This window comes from Nicotiana tomentosiformis, chromosome 5, assembly GCF_000390325.3.
Source record: "Nicotiana tomentosiformis chromosome 5, ASM39032v3, whole genome shotgun sequence".
Lineage (NCBI taxonomy): Eukaryota > Viridiplantae > Streptophyta > Magnoliopsida > Solanales > Solanaceae > Nicotiana > Nicotiana tomentosiformis.
Window position 1 is genome coordinate 6,031,734 of NC_090816.1, and position 13,970 is coordinate 6,045,703.

The window sequence follows — 13,970 nt, forward strand, 5'->3', positions numbered from 1 at the left end:
AACCAAACTAAAAAAAAATAATCATGTACAAAAATGGACATAATCATTAATTCATGTTTCATGACTCCAAAAATTCCACCCTTAATTTCTTAGCAATTTATTTGCACTGTATGACCTTTTTTTTAGATTACTCTTTCAATTCTAACCCTATTTGTCCAATGAGATAAATTTTATCATTAATATTAGTCGAGTGAATTTTTATTTTTGCAGATAAATTTTGCTCACAGATCTAATTGATGACTTAATTTAAACAGTGGCATAAAATAAGGGATCTTTATATAAATAGCCGGCCATATTTATTATTTATTTTTTCTAGCCATATATATAGATTATATATTAATTATATACAATCATACACATTTAATATAAATTATGTATATATTATACCTCCACCGACTATTTTTAATTTAAGTTGTTGGGCAGGCGGCTATTTTGGTTAATGTGTGCAAAAACCTCATTACTAGCCGGGCTCTACTGGACCAAATACAAAAAAAGCCCAAAACATGTACCCATTAGCTCACCTCCATATAATGAAACCCTAATCACTTCGTCTTCAAAAACCCTAGCCTTTTCCCATTTTTATTCCGTCAGCTGTTTAGCAAGAAAAGAGAGCAAAAAAATGGTGTCAGGTTCAGGGATCTCCGCAAGGAGGGTGGTGATTGACGCTCGCCACCATATGTTGGGCAGATTAGCTTCGATTTTGGCTAAGGAATTGTTGAATGGACAGAGAGTTGTGGTTGTTAGGTGCGAAGAAATTTGTTTATCGGGCGGACTTGTGAGACAGAAAATGAAGTATTTGAGGTTTCTTCGTAAGAGGATGAATACTAAGCCTTCTCATGGTCCTATTCACTTTCGTGCTCCTTCTAAGATCCTCTGGCGTACCATTCGTGGGTTAGTTTTTTTTTAAAAAAATTTTGCTTTGGGTTTTAATTGATGATTGTTTTTAAGTAGTTGTTTTGCTTAAGATAGAATTATTTTTTGATTTTGTAGATTTAGTTGTAACTGTGTGTGTGTGTGTGAGTATTTGTAACTGTGTGTGTGTGTGTGTGTAGGTGTGCATTCGTTATTTGTAGATTTACTGTGTTATTCTCTTGTACTTAGTTATCATACATGTATACACAGTTCATGAAATGAAAATTGAAAAACTAGGGAATGAATAGTCCGATTACATTTTTTCTGGTAGATTGAATGTTCGGGATATACAGTCTTTTTTTTTTTAATGGAGGGATGATTAATAAAAATAAAGTAAAAAAGGCTGAATATTTCAGTAGTTGGAGATTAATTACTATTAGTAGATTGAAATACTTAAATTTTGTTCTTGGATTTGCTATAGTTTGATGTATGAACTATTTATCGTTGGTGGCTTGATGCTTAACTGGTAGATATAACTTAGTAGATTTTTGGTGGGCTGTATTTTACTATTTTTTAGCTGGTTTCTGTGTAACAATTAAATTTGAGTAGTTTGCCAAATACTTCATATTTATAGTGCTTAGTGTGCTTGGTATAACGTCTACTTCCAAGACTATTTTACTGATTTTTTAGAATTTAGCTGGTGCATGTATAAGAATAAATTGGAGTATCTGATGTTAGTTTGCGAAGGACTTCATACTTATAACAAACAATGTGTTTCTTATAATGCCCACTCCATGGCCATTTTAACACTTGTGAGTCTACTAGGATTGTAGTTTAAAACTTGCTATATAAGCCCTTTCATCTGATATGCATGTCAATGAAGAATTTGTACAATTTGCAAATTGGATTTGTCCTAATGATTCACTGATTATTTGTTACACTTAACTGTTGTTTTGCTTGTTGATTTGTTGGATGGTTAGGGTAAACTTTGCACTTTGTTAATGGATAGTGTAAATTCTGCTCTATGTTGTGTCTGATCAGATCTATGTATTTTTCTTTAGGATGATTCCCCACAAGACTAAGCGTGGAGCTGCTGCACTTGCCCGCTTGAAGGTTTATGAGGGTGTTCCACCACCATATGACAAAATCAAGAGAATGGTCATTCCTGATGCTCTCAAGTGAGTTGCAAGGCTGTGCAGATGCTTACTTTGTTTTAATATCAATCTCGCTGTTAACACTGAAGTGTTTGCCCTCTTTTGTAAATAGGGTATTGAGGCTCCAAGCTGGACATAAATACTGTCTCTTGGGCAAGCTTTCATCAGAGGTTGGATGGAACCATTATGACACTATTAAGGTAAGTTTCTTGCTTTATCCTTTCTATTTGACCTACCTTGATTATTTAAATAATGAGAGTATAGAAGCATGTCAAGTTGTCTTGCACTTTTATAAGATATGAAAACCATACACTTGTCATTGTGCCTCCTTTGAATGTGCAGTCACTATTTTCAGAAGTTTGACTCTTCTATCTGCGTGTTATTGTGAATTTTAGATGGTTGTAGGTTTCACATTGCTAAATCAACTTTATGCCCTTGTTTACATAGTTGCATTACTAATGAAAATATGGTTTCATTTCGTTGGTTATCTGTGTTTCCGTATTCATTACCATGTTCCTGGAGTAGTTGCTTACTTCTCTCTTGCAAACATGATTACTACAGGAACTTGAGAACAAGAGAAAGGAGAGAGCCCAGGTAGCATATGAGAGGAGAAAGCAGTTGGCTAAACTTAGGGTTAAGGCTGAGAAAGCTGCTGAGGAGAAACTCGGTCCCCAACTTGCTGTTATTGAACCTATCAAGTATTAGAGTGCAAACTTAGTTATCTTGAAGTGAAATTTTGCTGGAGATTGAGATTTCAGCTTATCTGTTTTTTTAAAAGTTGTACCGCATGGTTTAGTATTTTGCTTCTAGCAATATTTGAGCAGACTTAAATTGTTTTAACTGTCTTTTTGAAGTTACAATTCCCTCATGGTTTTATTGGTAAAACTTTGTTTTCTAATCCTTGCTAGTTTGCATCTTATTGGTGCTGTGAAGAAAGCCTCAGTTAGTGATACTAACCTTAATTTGCTGCTTAGGCTGGCCAGTTTCAGCATCCATAATTTTTTCAATTAAAACAGCAAGTTTTAACCTCTAAAATTCTCTTGGATTGGTTGTCTATATTATTTTATGTATTTAAGTGTCCAATCCACGAACTATATTACTCTGTCTTGCCTTTTGTTATAGTAATTCTCCGTGCCATATTCACTTTTTAAACTTCAATTTCCAGACTATGCAGTCTTGCTTTCTGTTGGTAGTAGGTTAGTTTTGTTGCTTTTATATGGCTTTTTGATTCTATATTTTCACTAATGTGGTGTTTATGTTTTCTTGAGCCGAGGATCTATTAAAAACAGTCTGTATATCTTTAGAAGGTAGGGGTAAGGTTTGTGTATATACTACCCTCTTCAGACCCCACAACATGGGATAATACTGAGTATGTTGTTGCAGACGATATTACCATTGTGTCTATTGGGATAAATAACTTCAACATAAACTAAAATTTGATTTTCTTATATGCCCCAGCACAAAATAACATTTTAAAAAGAAACTTTAATAGGAATAAATAGTACGTTATATATAACGTAAGAGTTATTTGAGATGTTAGTATTATATGGTCAATATTACTGAGAGGATTTTTTTTTCTCAATTTCATTCTCAAAAGAAGCAAATGGAATGGTGCAAACTCAAATCAATAGCACTATCACTTTATAACAGACTGGCGGAATTTTTTATTTAATGCAACAGTTAGAAGATTTAAATTGTTTATAACTAAAAGAAAGATAAATATGCAGGACTACCCTTTACTGTGCCATTTTTTTCGTTTGCTGACCAAACAAAATGTATCCAATTTCTTTGACGTGTAATACATCACGTACAGAATTTAGGGAAAATTTCTTTAAAAGCCATGTAGTATTAATTTATCAATGTGATAGTTTATCAGCAAAGGTTATAATGGAGTGATAACCACTCCTCGATCCTTACCGAGAGATCTTACGTTCGAACTCTGAATATGAAGTGGCCTTTAATAGGAGCAGTTTACCCTCGAAGTGGGGCTTTACGATGCAAATTCGGATTAATCGGACCTCAAAGCTGATACTGGACTGAGAAACCAAATAATAAATTATCATAGTGATGGCTCATCTCATGAGCAAAATCAAATCAAAGCGACTTCCCTTGATTAGATACTACCATTGTTCACGTTCATACTTTCTAAATAATTGCAGATTCTATGCCTTTAAGTTGGTTTTTAATTTAAACCACACACGCTTTATTCTTTTTTTACATTTTATAAAATTCATTTTCCAGCTTTTTGTTAGAAAATAATTTATTTTCCATATTTGCTATCCTCCCCACCATTCACTTTCCATGTTAGACTCCAATCTCAATTACAAAAATCATTCGGAGGATCAATCAATGGAAATTAAAAATTTACAAAATCTTCCTCAAGAAATAATTTTTTCTAAGAAAAGTTAAAAATATTACTTAAGAAAATCAAGTTTAACTCTTCAAGAAAATTACTTAACATATTAGAGCAGATTTTGCAAATCATTTGAATGATTTCCCCGTTGAAAATTTTTCTTTACTTAGACTCATTATTTCCATTTTAATTTTAACTCCTTATATAGAGTTGAATCCAAGTAGGGGTTTTACTTGTTCTTCATCTTTTATTCATACTAAAACTTCTTCATTTTTTTCTTCTAAAAATGGCTTCTTTTCAATGGTTTTTCTTCATAATTCTTTTTCTTTACTTCATGTGTTTTGTTGAACAAGGAAATGCAAGATTTCACAGACTTTTTCATAGGAAAAAACAAATAGTAAATTTACCAACAGTGTATGTTGATCCATCTGGTCATGGAAATTTCACAACTATTCAATCAGCCATTGATTCTGTTCCTCTATATAACCAAAAATGGATCTGTATTTACATAAAAGCTGGAAAATATAGGTATTCTCTTCCCACTTCACTTAACATTTTATTCTTTTGATTTCTTTTAGTCATATTAATACGTTTACTTTACGTCTAATGTTTGTTACTAAAATTCTTTTAGTCCGTTTAGAGATTTGTATGTGAGTAGAAAAGTGGACAATTTCTAATACTAGAAAAACTAAAGTTTATGTAATATTGGATTGAGACAGACTTAAATAAAGTGACGTGGATAAATAATATTCATATAGCCCTGGAGCAATGATCAAAGTGTCTTCGTGTGACCTGCAGTTCACGGGTTTGAATCGTGAAATCAATCACTAATGTTTGTATTAGGGTAGATTGCTTACATCACACCCCCTTAAGGTGTGGTCCTGCCCCGAACACTGTTCGAGCCGTGAAATCAGCCATTAATGCTTGCATTAGGGTAGACTGCCTATATCACACCCGCTTAGGATACGATCTTTTTCCGGACCATGCGTTAATACGAAATGCTGAGCTGCTCTTTTTTTTTTATTGCCGACCCCAATATAATAGGCGTAGTTGTTGTTGTCGTCGTAATATTCAATCATCATTCACTTGTATTGCAGGGAACAAGTGAGAATTCCTCGAGAGAAGCCATATATTTATCTCAAAGGAGAAGGAAAAAGAAAAACAAACGTTACATGGGATGGTCATAATTCAATTGCTACAGATGCTACATTCATTTCTGAAGCTGATTATACAATTGCTAAAAGCATAACATTTATAGTAAGACAAAAAAAATTTTAAAACTTCAATTTCTTCATTTTAATTATTTTTTTTTATAAAATTTATGTTTATTTTATGCAGAATTCTTATAATTTTCCTCCCGAAGGCAATGTTTATCCGATGCAAGCAGCAGTGGCTGCTATGATATCCGGAGATAAATCCACATTTTATAGGTGTGGATTTTTGGGATTGCAAGATACATTATGGGATGTTCAAGGAAGGCATTATTTTAAGCTTTGTACTATTGTTGGAGCTGTTGATTTCATCTTTGGTGCTGGTCAATCTATTTATGAGGTAAAATAATATTTATTCTTACTATTTAGAATAAAAGTTATATATACATTTTTTTTTCAACTTATTTTAATCGGTTATAATAAGCTATTATTCTGTTTTTCATATTACCATATCAAACTTGTTATTACATATTGTATAGGTCAACATTGTTGTGTGATTATTTAGTTGGGAAGGGGGGGGGGGGGGGGGGTTTCTCCCCTAAGATTTCCTGTCGTAAAGTTTATCTTAATTTGACTATACACTATTAGAGTTTAAGTTCTATGTACTAATATGCGCCTACGGCAACAACATGTAACTCTTGCAACAACATGTAACTCTTCATTACAAATACAGTAACAACTTGCTAAACCAATTAAATTGAATTGATATCTTAAAAATTATTACATTGTCAGTACATATAAACTAATATTATCATTAGCCTATCAATTTCCACACAAAAAGAGATAGTGGGTGTGAAGAAGGTTACTAATTAAAGTAGTAATTAGTAATCATTTTCATTTTCTTAAAAGAAGTAAAACTTACATTATGGTAGATTGTTTATATCACACCATTTGAGGGAGTGATCTTTTCCGGAACCCTGCGTGAATGCATGATGCATTATACACCAAACTGTCCTTTTCTTTAAAAGAAATAAATCATGTATTAATTTTTTGTTTGTGTATATGCAGAGATGTACAATATCAGTAAATGCAGGAGCTTTAGATGGCTTGATAGGGTATATTACAGCACAAGGAAGAATAAGCCCAAATGATGAAAGTGGTTTTGTTTTCAAAGATTCTGCAGTATTTGGAACAGGACTAACTTTCTTGGGAAGACCATGGAGAGATTATGCTAGGGTTCTTTTCTATAACACCACCATGTCAAATATTATCGTTCCTCAGGGTTGGGCTGCTTGGTCTTTTGTTGGCCGAGAGTAAGTTCTTTCCTTTCCTATACTATACAAATATCTTCTTCTCATTTGAGTTATATACATTGGAAGATGATTCACATTAATTAATACGTTGAAGGAGAGCTTTGGAACATTGATAAAGCTATCTCCATGTGACCTATCGGTTACGGATTTTTTCACTGATGTTTGATAGGACTGGTAGGCTGCCTACATTACATTCCCTTGCAATACGACCCTTTGTTCAACCCTGCGAAAATGCGGGATACTTCGTGCAATGGACTGTCATTTTTATAGCACAAAGATTTTAGTTACACAATTCAATTAGTGTCGTAGGAAGCCTATTATTGAGAGTAAAGGTGGGTGTGTGTGTGTTTGGGGGGGGGGGGGAGGGGAGGGATTAGTCCTTCATATCGATGCGGCCCTTTTCTAAATCCATCGAAAATGCGGGATGATTCGTTCATCGGACTATTCTTTTGTTAGTATAAAGATTTTAGTTAAACTAATTCGATTAGTGTAGTAAAAAGCCCATTATTGAGTGGGGGTAGTCATTCCTATCAATACGACCCCTTTCTGAATCCATCAGAAATGCGGGATGCTACGTGTATCAGACTGTCTTTTTTAGTATAAAAATTTTAGTTACACTAAATCGATTAGTGTCGTAGAAAGCCCACTATTGAGTTGGGGGGGGGGGGGGGGATTTGCCCTACCTTTCCAAGGGGACTATATTACTTTGGTCGAATCGAGATCTCTAGTTAAGAGTAGATAAACCTTTACCATTCTTCACCATACTCTTTGATGGTACTAGGGTTCTTTTCTATAACATCACCATGACAAATATTATCGTTCCTCAGGGTTGGGCTGCTTGGTCTTTTGTTGGCCGAGAGTAAGTTCTCTTTTTTCATATACTACAAAATTTTCTTCTCATTTGAGTTATATATATAGATAGTATAAAAATATTTACATTAATAGTGTAAAGATTTTAGTTGAAGGGAGCCTTGGAGCAATGATAAAATTATCTCCATGCATGTGATGCCCTATAAGTTATGTGCTTGCATCAATGTAGGACCGGTAAGCTGACTACATCACACCCCCTTGCAATGCGATTCTTTTCTAAACCTTGCAAAAATACGGAGGATGTTTCGTGCATTGGACTGTCCTTTAACATAAAAATTTTAGTTACACTAATTCGATTAGTGCCATGGAAAGCCCATTATTGAGTTAGGGGATGGGGTGGGGTGGGGGGATAATTAGCCCTTCCTATCGATATGCTTGCATCAACATAACACTGATAAGCTACCTATATATAAGTACACGCCCCTTGTAATGCGCACGATCCTATGCTGAACCCAACGGAAACGCAGGATATTTCGTGCATAACAATACTTTATTTTTTAGTATAAAGTTTTAATTACACTAATTCAATTAGTGCCGTAGAAAGCCCACTATTGAGTTGTTGGGGAGGGAAGTGGGGGTGGGGAGGTTCCCTTCTTATCGAAGGGGACTACATTACTCTCGCTCGAATCAAGATCTATAGTTAAGAGTGAATAAATATTTACTATTCTCCACTATATTCCTTGGTGATAAATGCATATACACCATAGTTGTTATCATAACCGTACTCACTTGTTTATGATGTAGGAATCAATTGACCTTTTCTGAGGAAAATTGTAAAGGAATTGGATCAAACACAACGCAAAGAGTGTCATGGGAAGCCAAATTGAGCCAACAAGAGTTACAACAATTAACAAGCCTCTCATTTATTGATAATGAGGGTTGGATTATGAAGCAGCCCGTCAAAGTCCTATAGTTATTATAATATAATATATAATAAATCTTTTTAAGACATGACAATTATGCTTGGAGTCCACGGCTGACTTATTGCTAGAATGTATTAACAATTTACTGCTAGAAACTTATTTGAACCCTAATTTTACTCAAGTTGGACTTTAAATGTTTTTTTCAATTGTAAGTTTGTAATTGTTATATGTAAAACTATGCATCCTATTTATATGGGAATTATGTGTTCTTTGTTTCAAATATACGTATTAGATTAAAATGTGTGTGATTATGAGTCTTATTCTCTTGGATTGAGATTATTGCAAAAAAAAATGGTCTTTTTTTAAACTTTTCATTGGTTAACATATTACCCACCAGAACATATACATGAAAATATCTTACTTCATGCAAAAATGCACACCAAACTTTGTCTTTTTTTGCATTCAGAAAGTAAATTGGAAAAAGTAGACGCATAATGAATTGAAGTGCGACAACACTTTATTATTTTTAATCGCACACACCATCATTATTTTTTAATTTGTCCTGATATTCGCTATCTGATTGAGATCCTGACTAATTTAAATTATATCGTGGGAGATTATCGTTGAATATGGGAAATCAAGAGAATTTATTGTCACAGCCCAAAATCCTAACCTGTCATGATGACGCTTATCTCAATACTAGGCAAGCCGACAATCTTAATAAATCACAATTTCTTTTAAATACGGAAAACATCATAATTCTAGCTTAAGTAAAAATCTCACAAATACTCGGTAAAACATATTCTCAAAACCTGTTGTCACTGAGTACATGAACATCTAGTATGAATACAAATCTAAAAAATAAGGTCTATAATAGTCTAAGACCAAATATAGTAAATAAGAGATAGGGAAGGAGAGGCAAGGTGTGCAAAATACGATAGCTACCTCTAAATCTCTGAAAAATCAACCGTACGAAAGAATCAACACCCGCTATGTCCGGGAACACCTGGATCTGCACACGAAGTGCAGTGTGTAATATGAGTACAACCAACTCAGCAAGTAGCAATAATAAATAAGGAACTGAAGATAGTGATTATAGTACATTTTCATTAATTCCAGCATAGATTAGATATGCTTTCAAATTCAACATTTTAAGTCAAATCAATTCTATACAGTTCAAGTTCATGTATTCCGGATATAAAATCTTTCAAAAAATTTTACAATAATGACAGATAGCAACTAAGTGCAACAACAAATGAAAAGAAATTACAACCTCTCACGACAACAATCACTTACTGGGCTCCCAGCCCTCAGCAGTCACACTCAATAGGTACCCGCGCTCACTGAGCGTGTACAGACTCCGGAGGGGCTCCTACAGCCCAAACGCTATAATCTGCACGGCCAACTCACGTGTTGTACGGACAACTCATGTGCCATAGTATCAATATCTGGATCCGCACGGCCAACTCACGTGATGCACTGACAACTCACGTGCTATAGTATCAATATCTAGATCCGCACGGCCAACTCACGTGTTATAGTATCAATATCACAATCAGGCCCTCGGCCCCACTCAGCATAAATCTCTCTAGTCTCCCGGGCTCTCAATAATCATAAAATCAACCCAAACAAAAATAATATGATGCATCAATAATGAACGATATAGACTGAGATAAAATAAATAAGTAAACTGTGACTGCGTACCAAACAATAATTTAGTAGATAATTCAACATGTACACGACCTATGTGGGTCCCATCAGTACCAACATATAGCCTAAACATGGTTTATAACATGACTTACAGTCAAATTTCCACAACACATAGAGAGAATATAGCTAACAATAATATATGCAACTTTACAGTTTCATGGGACGGACCAAGTCACAATCCCCTCGGTGCATGCCCACACGCCCGTCACCTAGAATGTGCGTCACCTCCAAAGTAATTACATGATACAAAAATCTGGGGTTTCATACCCTCAAGACCAGATTTAAAACTGTTACTTACCTCAAGTCGGGAAATTCTTATTCTGCAATGTCTTTTCCTCGTGAAAATGCTTCCAAACGCCTCGAATCTAGCCATAAATAATTCGTTTCAGTCAATAAAATTTATTGAAATTAATTCCATAAGAAAATACAAGTTTTTCATAAAATTCGAAATTTAGCTCAAAAATTGCCCGTGGAACCCACGTCTCGGAACCCGACAAAAGTTATAAAATTCGAAAGCACATTCCACCACGAGTCTACCCATACTAATTTTACCAAAATCCGACCTCAACTCGATCTCCAAATCATCAAATCTTATTTCTAAATTTCAAAGTTCAAATCTCCGATTTACACCTCAAAACATGTAATCTAGTCGGATTATTCGATGATAATTCAATATTATGGAGTAGAAATGATCACAAGGGACTGACCTCAAGTTTTTCTTGAAAATCTATCAAATATCGTCTCTCCTCAAGCTCCAATTCGTCAAAAATGGGGAATGGGACGAAGTCCCCTGCTTTATAATACTGCCCAAACAGCCTCGGTCCTGCCTCGACCTTGGCCTTCGATCATGGTCCTCGATCCTGGGCCTCCATCCTGGGCCCCGATTCTGACCCTCGATCCTAGCCCTCGATCATGGCCCTCGACCCTGGCTTCGATCGTGGCCCTCGACCCTGGGCTCGATCATGGTCCTCGACTCTGCCTTCGATCGTGGCCCTCGACCCTGGGCTCGTTCGTGGCTTGATTCTGGGCTCAATTTTTGGGCTCGAATCTGGGCTCGATTTCTGGCAGAAGGAATTTCCAGCAGAAGGAAATTGCAGCAGCTATTGTAGTTCAATTTTTGATCCGTTAATCATCTGAAACTCACTAGAGGCCCTCGGGACCTCAACCAAATAGACCAACAAGTCCTAAAACATCATACGAACTTAGTCGAACCCTCAAATCACCTCAAACAACGCTAAAATACGAATCACATATAGATTCAAGCCTAATAAATTTTGAAACTTCCAATTTCTACAAATGACGCCGAAACCTATCAAATCACATTCGATTGACCTCAAATTTTGCACACAATTCACAAATGACATAACGGAGGTATTCAAATTTTCAGAATCGAATTTCGACCCCGATATCAAAAAGTCAACCCCCCAGTCAAACTTCTCAAAGTTTGACTTTCGCTATTTCAAGCCTAATTCCTATACCGACCTTCAAAAATTTTCGGACACGCTCTTAAGTCTAAAATCACTATACGGAGCTATTGAAATTATCAGAATTCGAATCCGAGGCCGTTTACACATAAGTCCACATTCGTTCAACCTTTCTAACTTAAATTTTCAATTATGAGATTAGGTGTCTCGTTTCACTCCAATTCCTTCCGGACTCGAACCAACTAACCTGGTAAGTCATAAAATAATTGTAAAGTATATATTGAGCAGTAAATGGGGGAACATGGTTATAATACTCAAAACGGCCGGGCAGGTCGTTACATTCTCCCCCTCTTAAACAAACATTCATCCTCGAATGGGTTTAGAATCATACCTGGAGTCTCAAATAGATGTGGATATTTTTACCACATCTCCTATTCAATCTCCGAAGTAGCTTCTCCGATTGGCTGGCCTCTCCACTGTACCTTCACTGATGCTATGTTCTTTGACCTCAGCTTTTAAACCTATTGGTCTAAAATAGTCACCGGCTCCACATCATAAGTCAAATTACAGTCCAACTGTACTGTACTAAAATCCAGAAAATGAGATGGATCTCCGACATACTTTCATAGCATGGATACGCAGAACACTGGATGAACACCTGATAGATTAGGTGGCAAAGCAAGTTCATAATCTACCTCTCCAATCTTCTTAAGTATCTCAAAAGAACCAATATACCGAGGGCTCAACTTGCCTTTCTTCCCGAACCTCGACACACCCTTCATGGGTGAAATCTTGAGCAGAACCTTCTCCCCAACCATATAATTAACATCACGAACCTTTCTATCGGCATACTCTTCTATCTAGACTGTGTCGTGTGAAGCCATTCCTGAATCACTTTGACCTTCTCTAAAGCATCCCGAACCAAGTCAGTACCCAATAGACTAGCCTCACCTGGCTCAAACCAACCCACCGGAGACCGACATTATCTCCCATATAAAGCCTCATACAGAGCCATCTGAATGCTTAACGGGTAACTATTATTGTAAGCAAACTCCGCGAATGGCTGAAATTGATCCCAAGAACCCCCAAATCAATGACACAAGCGCGTAGCATATCTTATAATATCTGAATAGTGTGCTCGGACTGTCCATCCGTTTGAGGGTGAAATGATGTACTCAACTGAACCTGGGTGCCCAATTCTCGTTGCACTGCTCTCCAAAACTGTGATGTAAACTGCATGCCCCGATCTGAAATGATGGATACTGGCATACTATTTAGGTGAACAATCTCGCGAATATAAATCCCAGCTAACCGCTCCGAAGAATACTTAGTACCAACTGGAATAAAATGCGCAGATTTGGTCAACCGAACTACTATCACCCAAACAACATCAAACTTTCTCAAAGTACGTGGAAGCCCAACTACGAAATTCATTGTAATACGCTCCCATTTCCATTCCGGGATTTCAAGTCTCTGAAGCAATCCTTCCGGCCTTTGATGTTCATATTTCACCTGTTGACAATTTAAACACCGAGCTACAAACCCAACTATATCTTTCTTTATTCGCCTCTACCAATAGTGCTGCCTCAAATCCTGATACATCTTCGCGGCACCTGGATGAATGGAGTACCGCGAACTGTGAGCTTCCTAGAGAATCAACTCACACAAACCATCTACATTAGGCACACATAGCCTGCCATGCATCCGTAATACACCATCATCTCCAATAGTGACTTCATTGGCGTCACCGTGATGAACTGTGTCCTTAAGGACAAGAAGATGTGGATCATCACACTGGCGCTCTCTGATGCGATCATATAAAGAAGACCGAGAAACCACACAGGCCAAAACCCGATTCGGCTCGGAAACATCCAATCTAACAAACTGGTTGGCCAAGGCCTAAACATCCAAGGCTAAAGGCCTCTCTGCTACCGGTAAGTATGCTAAGTTGCCCAAAATCTCTGCCTTACAACTCAAAGCATCGGCCACCACATTGGCCTTTCCGGGATGACAGAGAATGGTGATATCATAATCCTTAAGCAACTCTAACCACCTCCGCTGCCGCAAATTAAGATCTTTCTGTTTAAACAAATGTTGTAGACTCTGGTGATCGGTATAAACCTCACAATGGACACCGTATAAATAATACCGCCAAATTTTCAAGGCATGAACAATAGCTGCTTACTCAAGATCATGGAGTGGATAATTCTTCTCATGTACCTTTAACTGTCTGGACGCATAGGCAATCACTCTACCGTCTTGCATAAGCATTGCGCCGAG

At 36.4% G+C, this 13,970-nt stretch overlaps 2 protein-coding genes across 2 annotated transcripts; both read left to right on the forward strand.

The window, feature by feature from the left end:
* The first annotated feature begins 530 nt into the window (after nt 1-530).
* On the forward strand, nt 531-2,904 carry LOC104113936 (large ribosomal subunit protein uL13w-like). Its single transcript, XM_009624258.4, has 4 exons — nt 531-891; nt 1,914-2,030; nt 2,119-2,206; nt 2,568-2,904. The coding sequence occupies exons 1-4, from the start codon at nt 620-622 to the stop codon at nt 2,709-2,711; spliced, it is 621 nt and encodes a 206-aa protein (XP_009622553.1). The 5' UTR covers nt 531-619; the 3' UTR covers nt 2,712-2,904.
* A 1,741-nt stretch (nt 2,905-4,645) lies between these two features.
* Nucleotides 4,646-8,662, forward strand: LOC104113946 (probable pectinesterase 29). The gene is made up of 5 exons (XM_018776913.2): nt 4,646-4,887; nt 5,457-5,616; nt 5,698-5,910; nt 6,579-6,823; nt 8,438-8,662. The coding sequence occupies exons 1-5, from the start codon at nt 4,646-4,648 to the stop codon at nt 8,604-8,606; spliced, it is 1,029 nt and encodes a 342-aa protein (XP_018632429.2). The 3' UTR covers nt 8,607-8,662.
* Nucleotides 8,663-13,970: the final 5,308 nt, after the last annotated feature.

Bases quoted from the DNA above. Each gene is read 5' to 3' on its own strand.
- LOC104113936 (XM_009624258.4), top strand. From the start codon at position 620: ATGGTGTCAGGTTCAGGGATCTCCGCAAGGAGGGTGGTGATTGACGCT. The intron at 892-1,913 runs GTTAGTTTTTTT...ATTTTTCTTTAG, and splicing joins CTCTGGCGTACCATTCGTGG to GATGATTCCCCACAAGACTA. The intron at 2,207-2,567 runs GTAAGTTTCTTG...TGATTACTACAG, and splicing joins ACCATTATGACACTATTAAG to GAACTTGAGAACAAGAGAAA.
- LOC104113946 (XM_018776913.2), top strand. From the start codon at position 4,646: ATGGCTTCTTTTCAATGGTTTTTCTTCATAATTCTTTTTCTTTACTTC. The intron at 4,888-5,456 runs GTATTCTCTTCC...CTTGTATTGCAG, and splicing joins ATAAAAGCTGGAAAATATAG to GGAACAAGTGAGAATTCCTC. The intron at 5,617-5,697 runs GTAAGACAAAAA...TATTTTATGCAG, and splicing joins CTAAAAGCATAACATTTATA to AATTCTTATAATTTTCCTCC.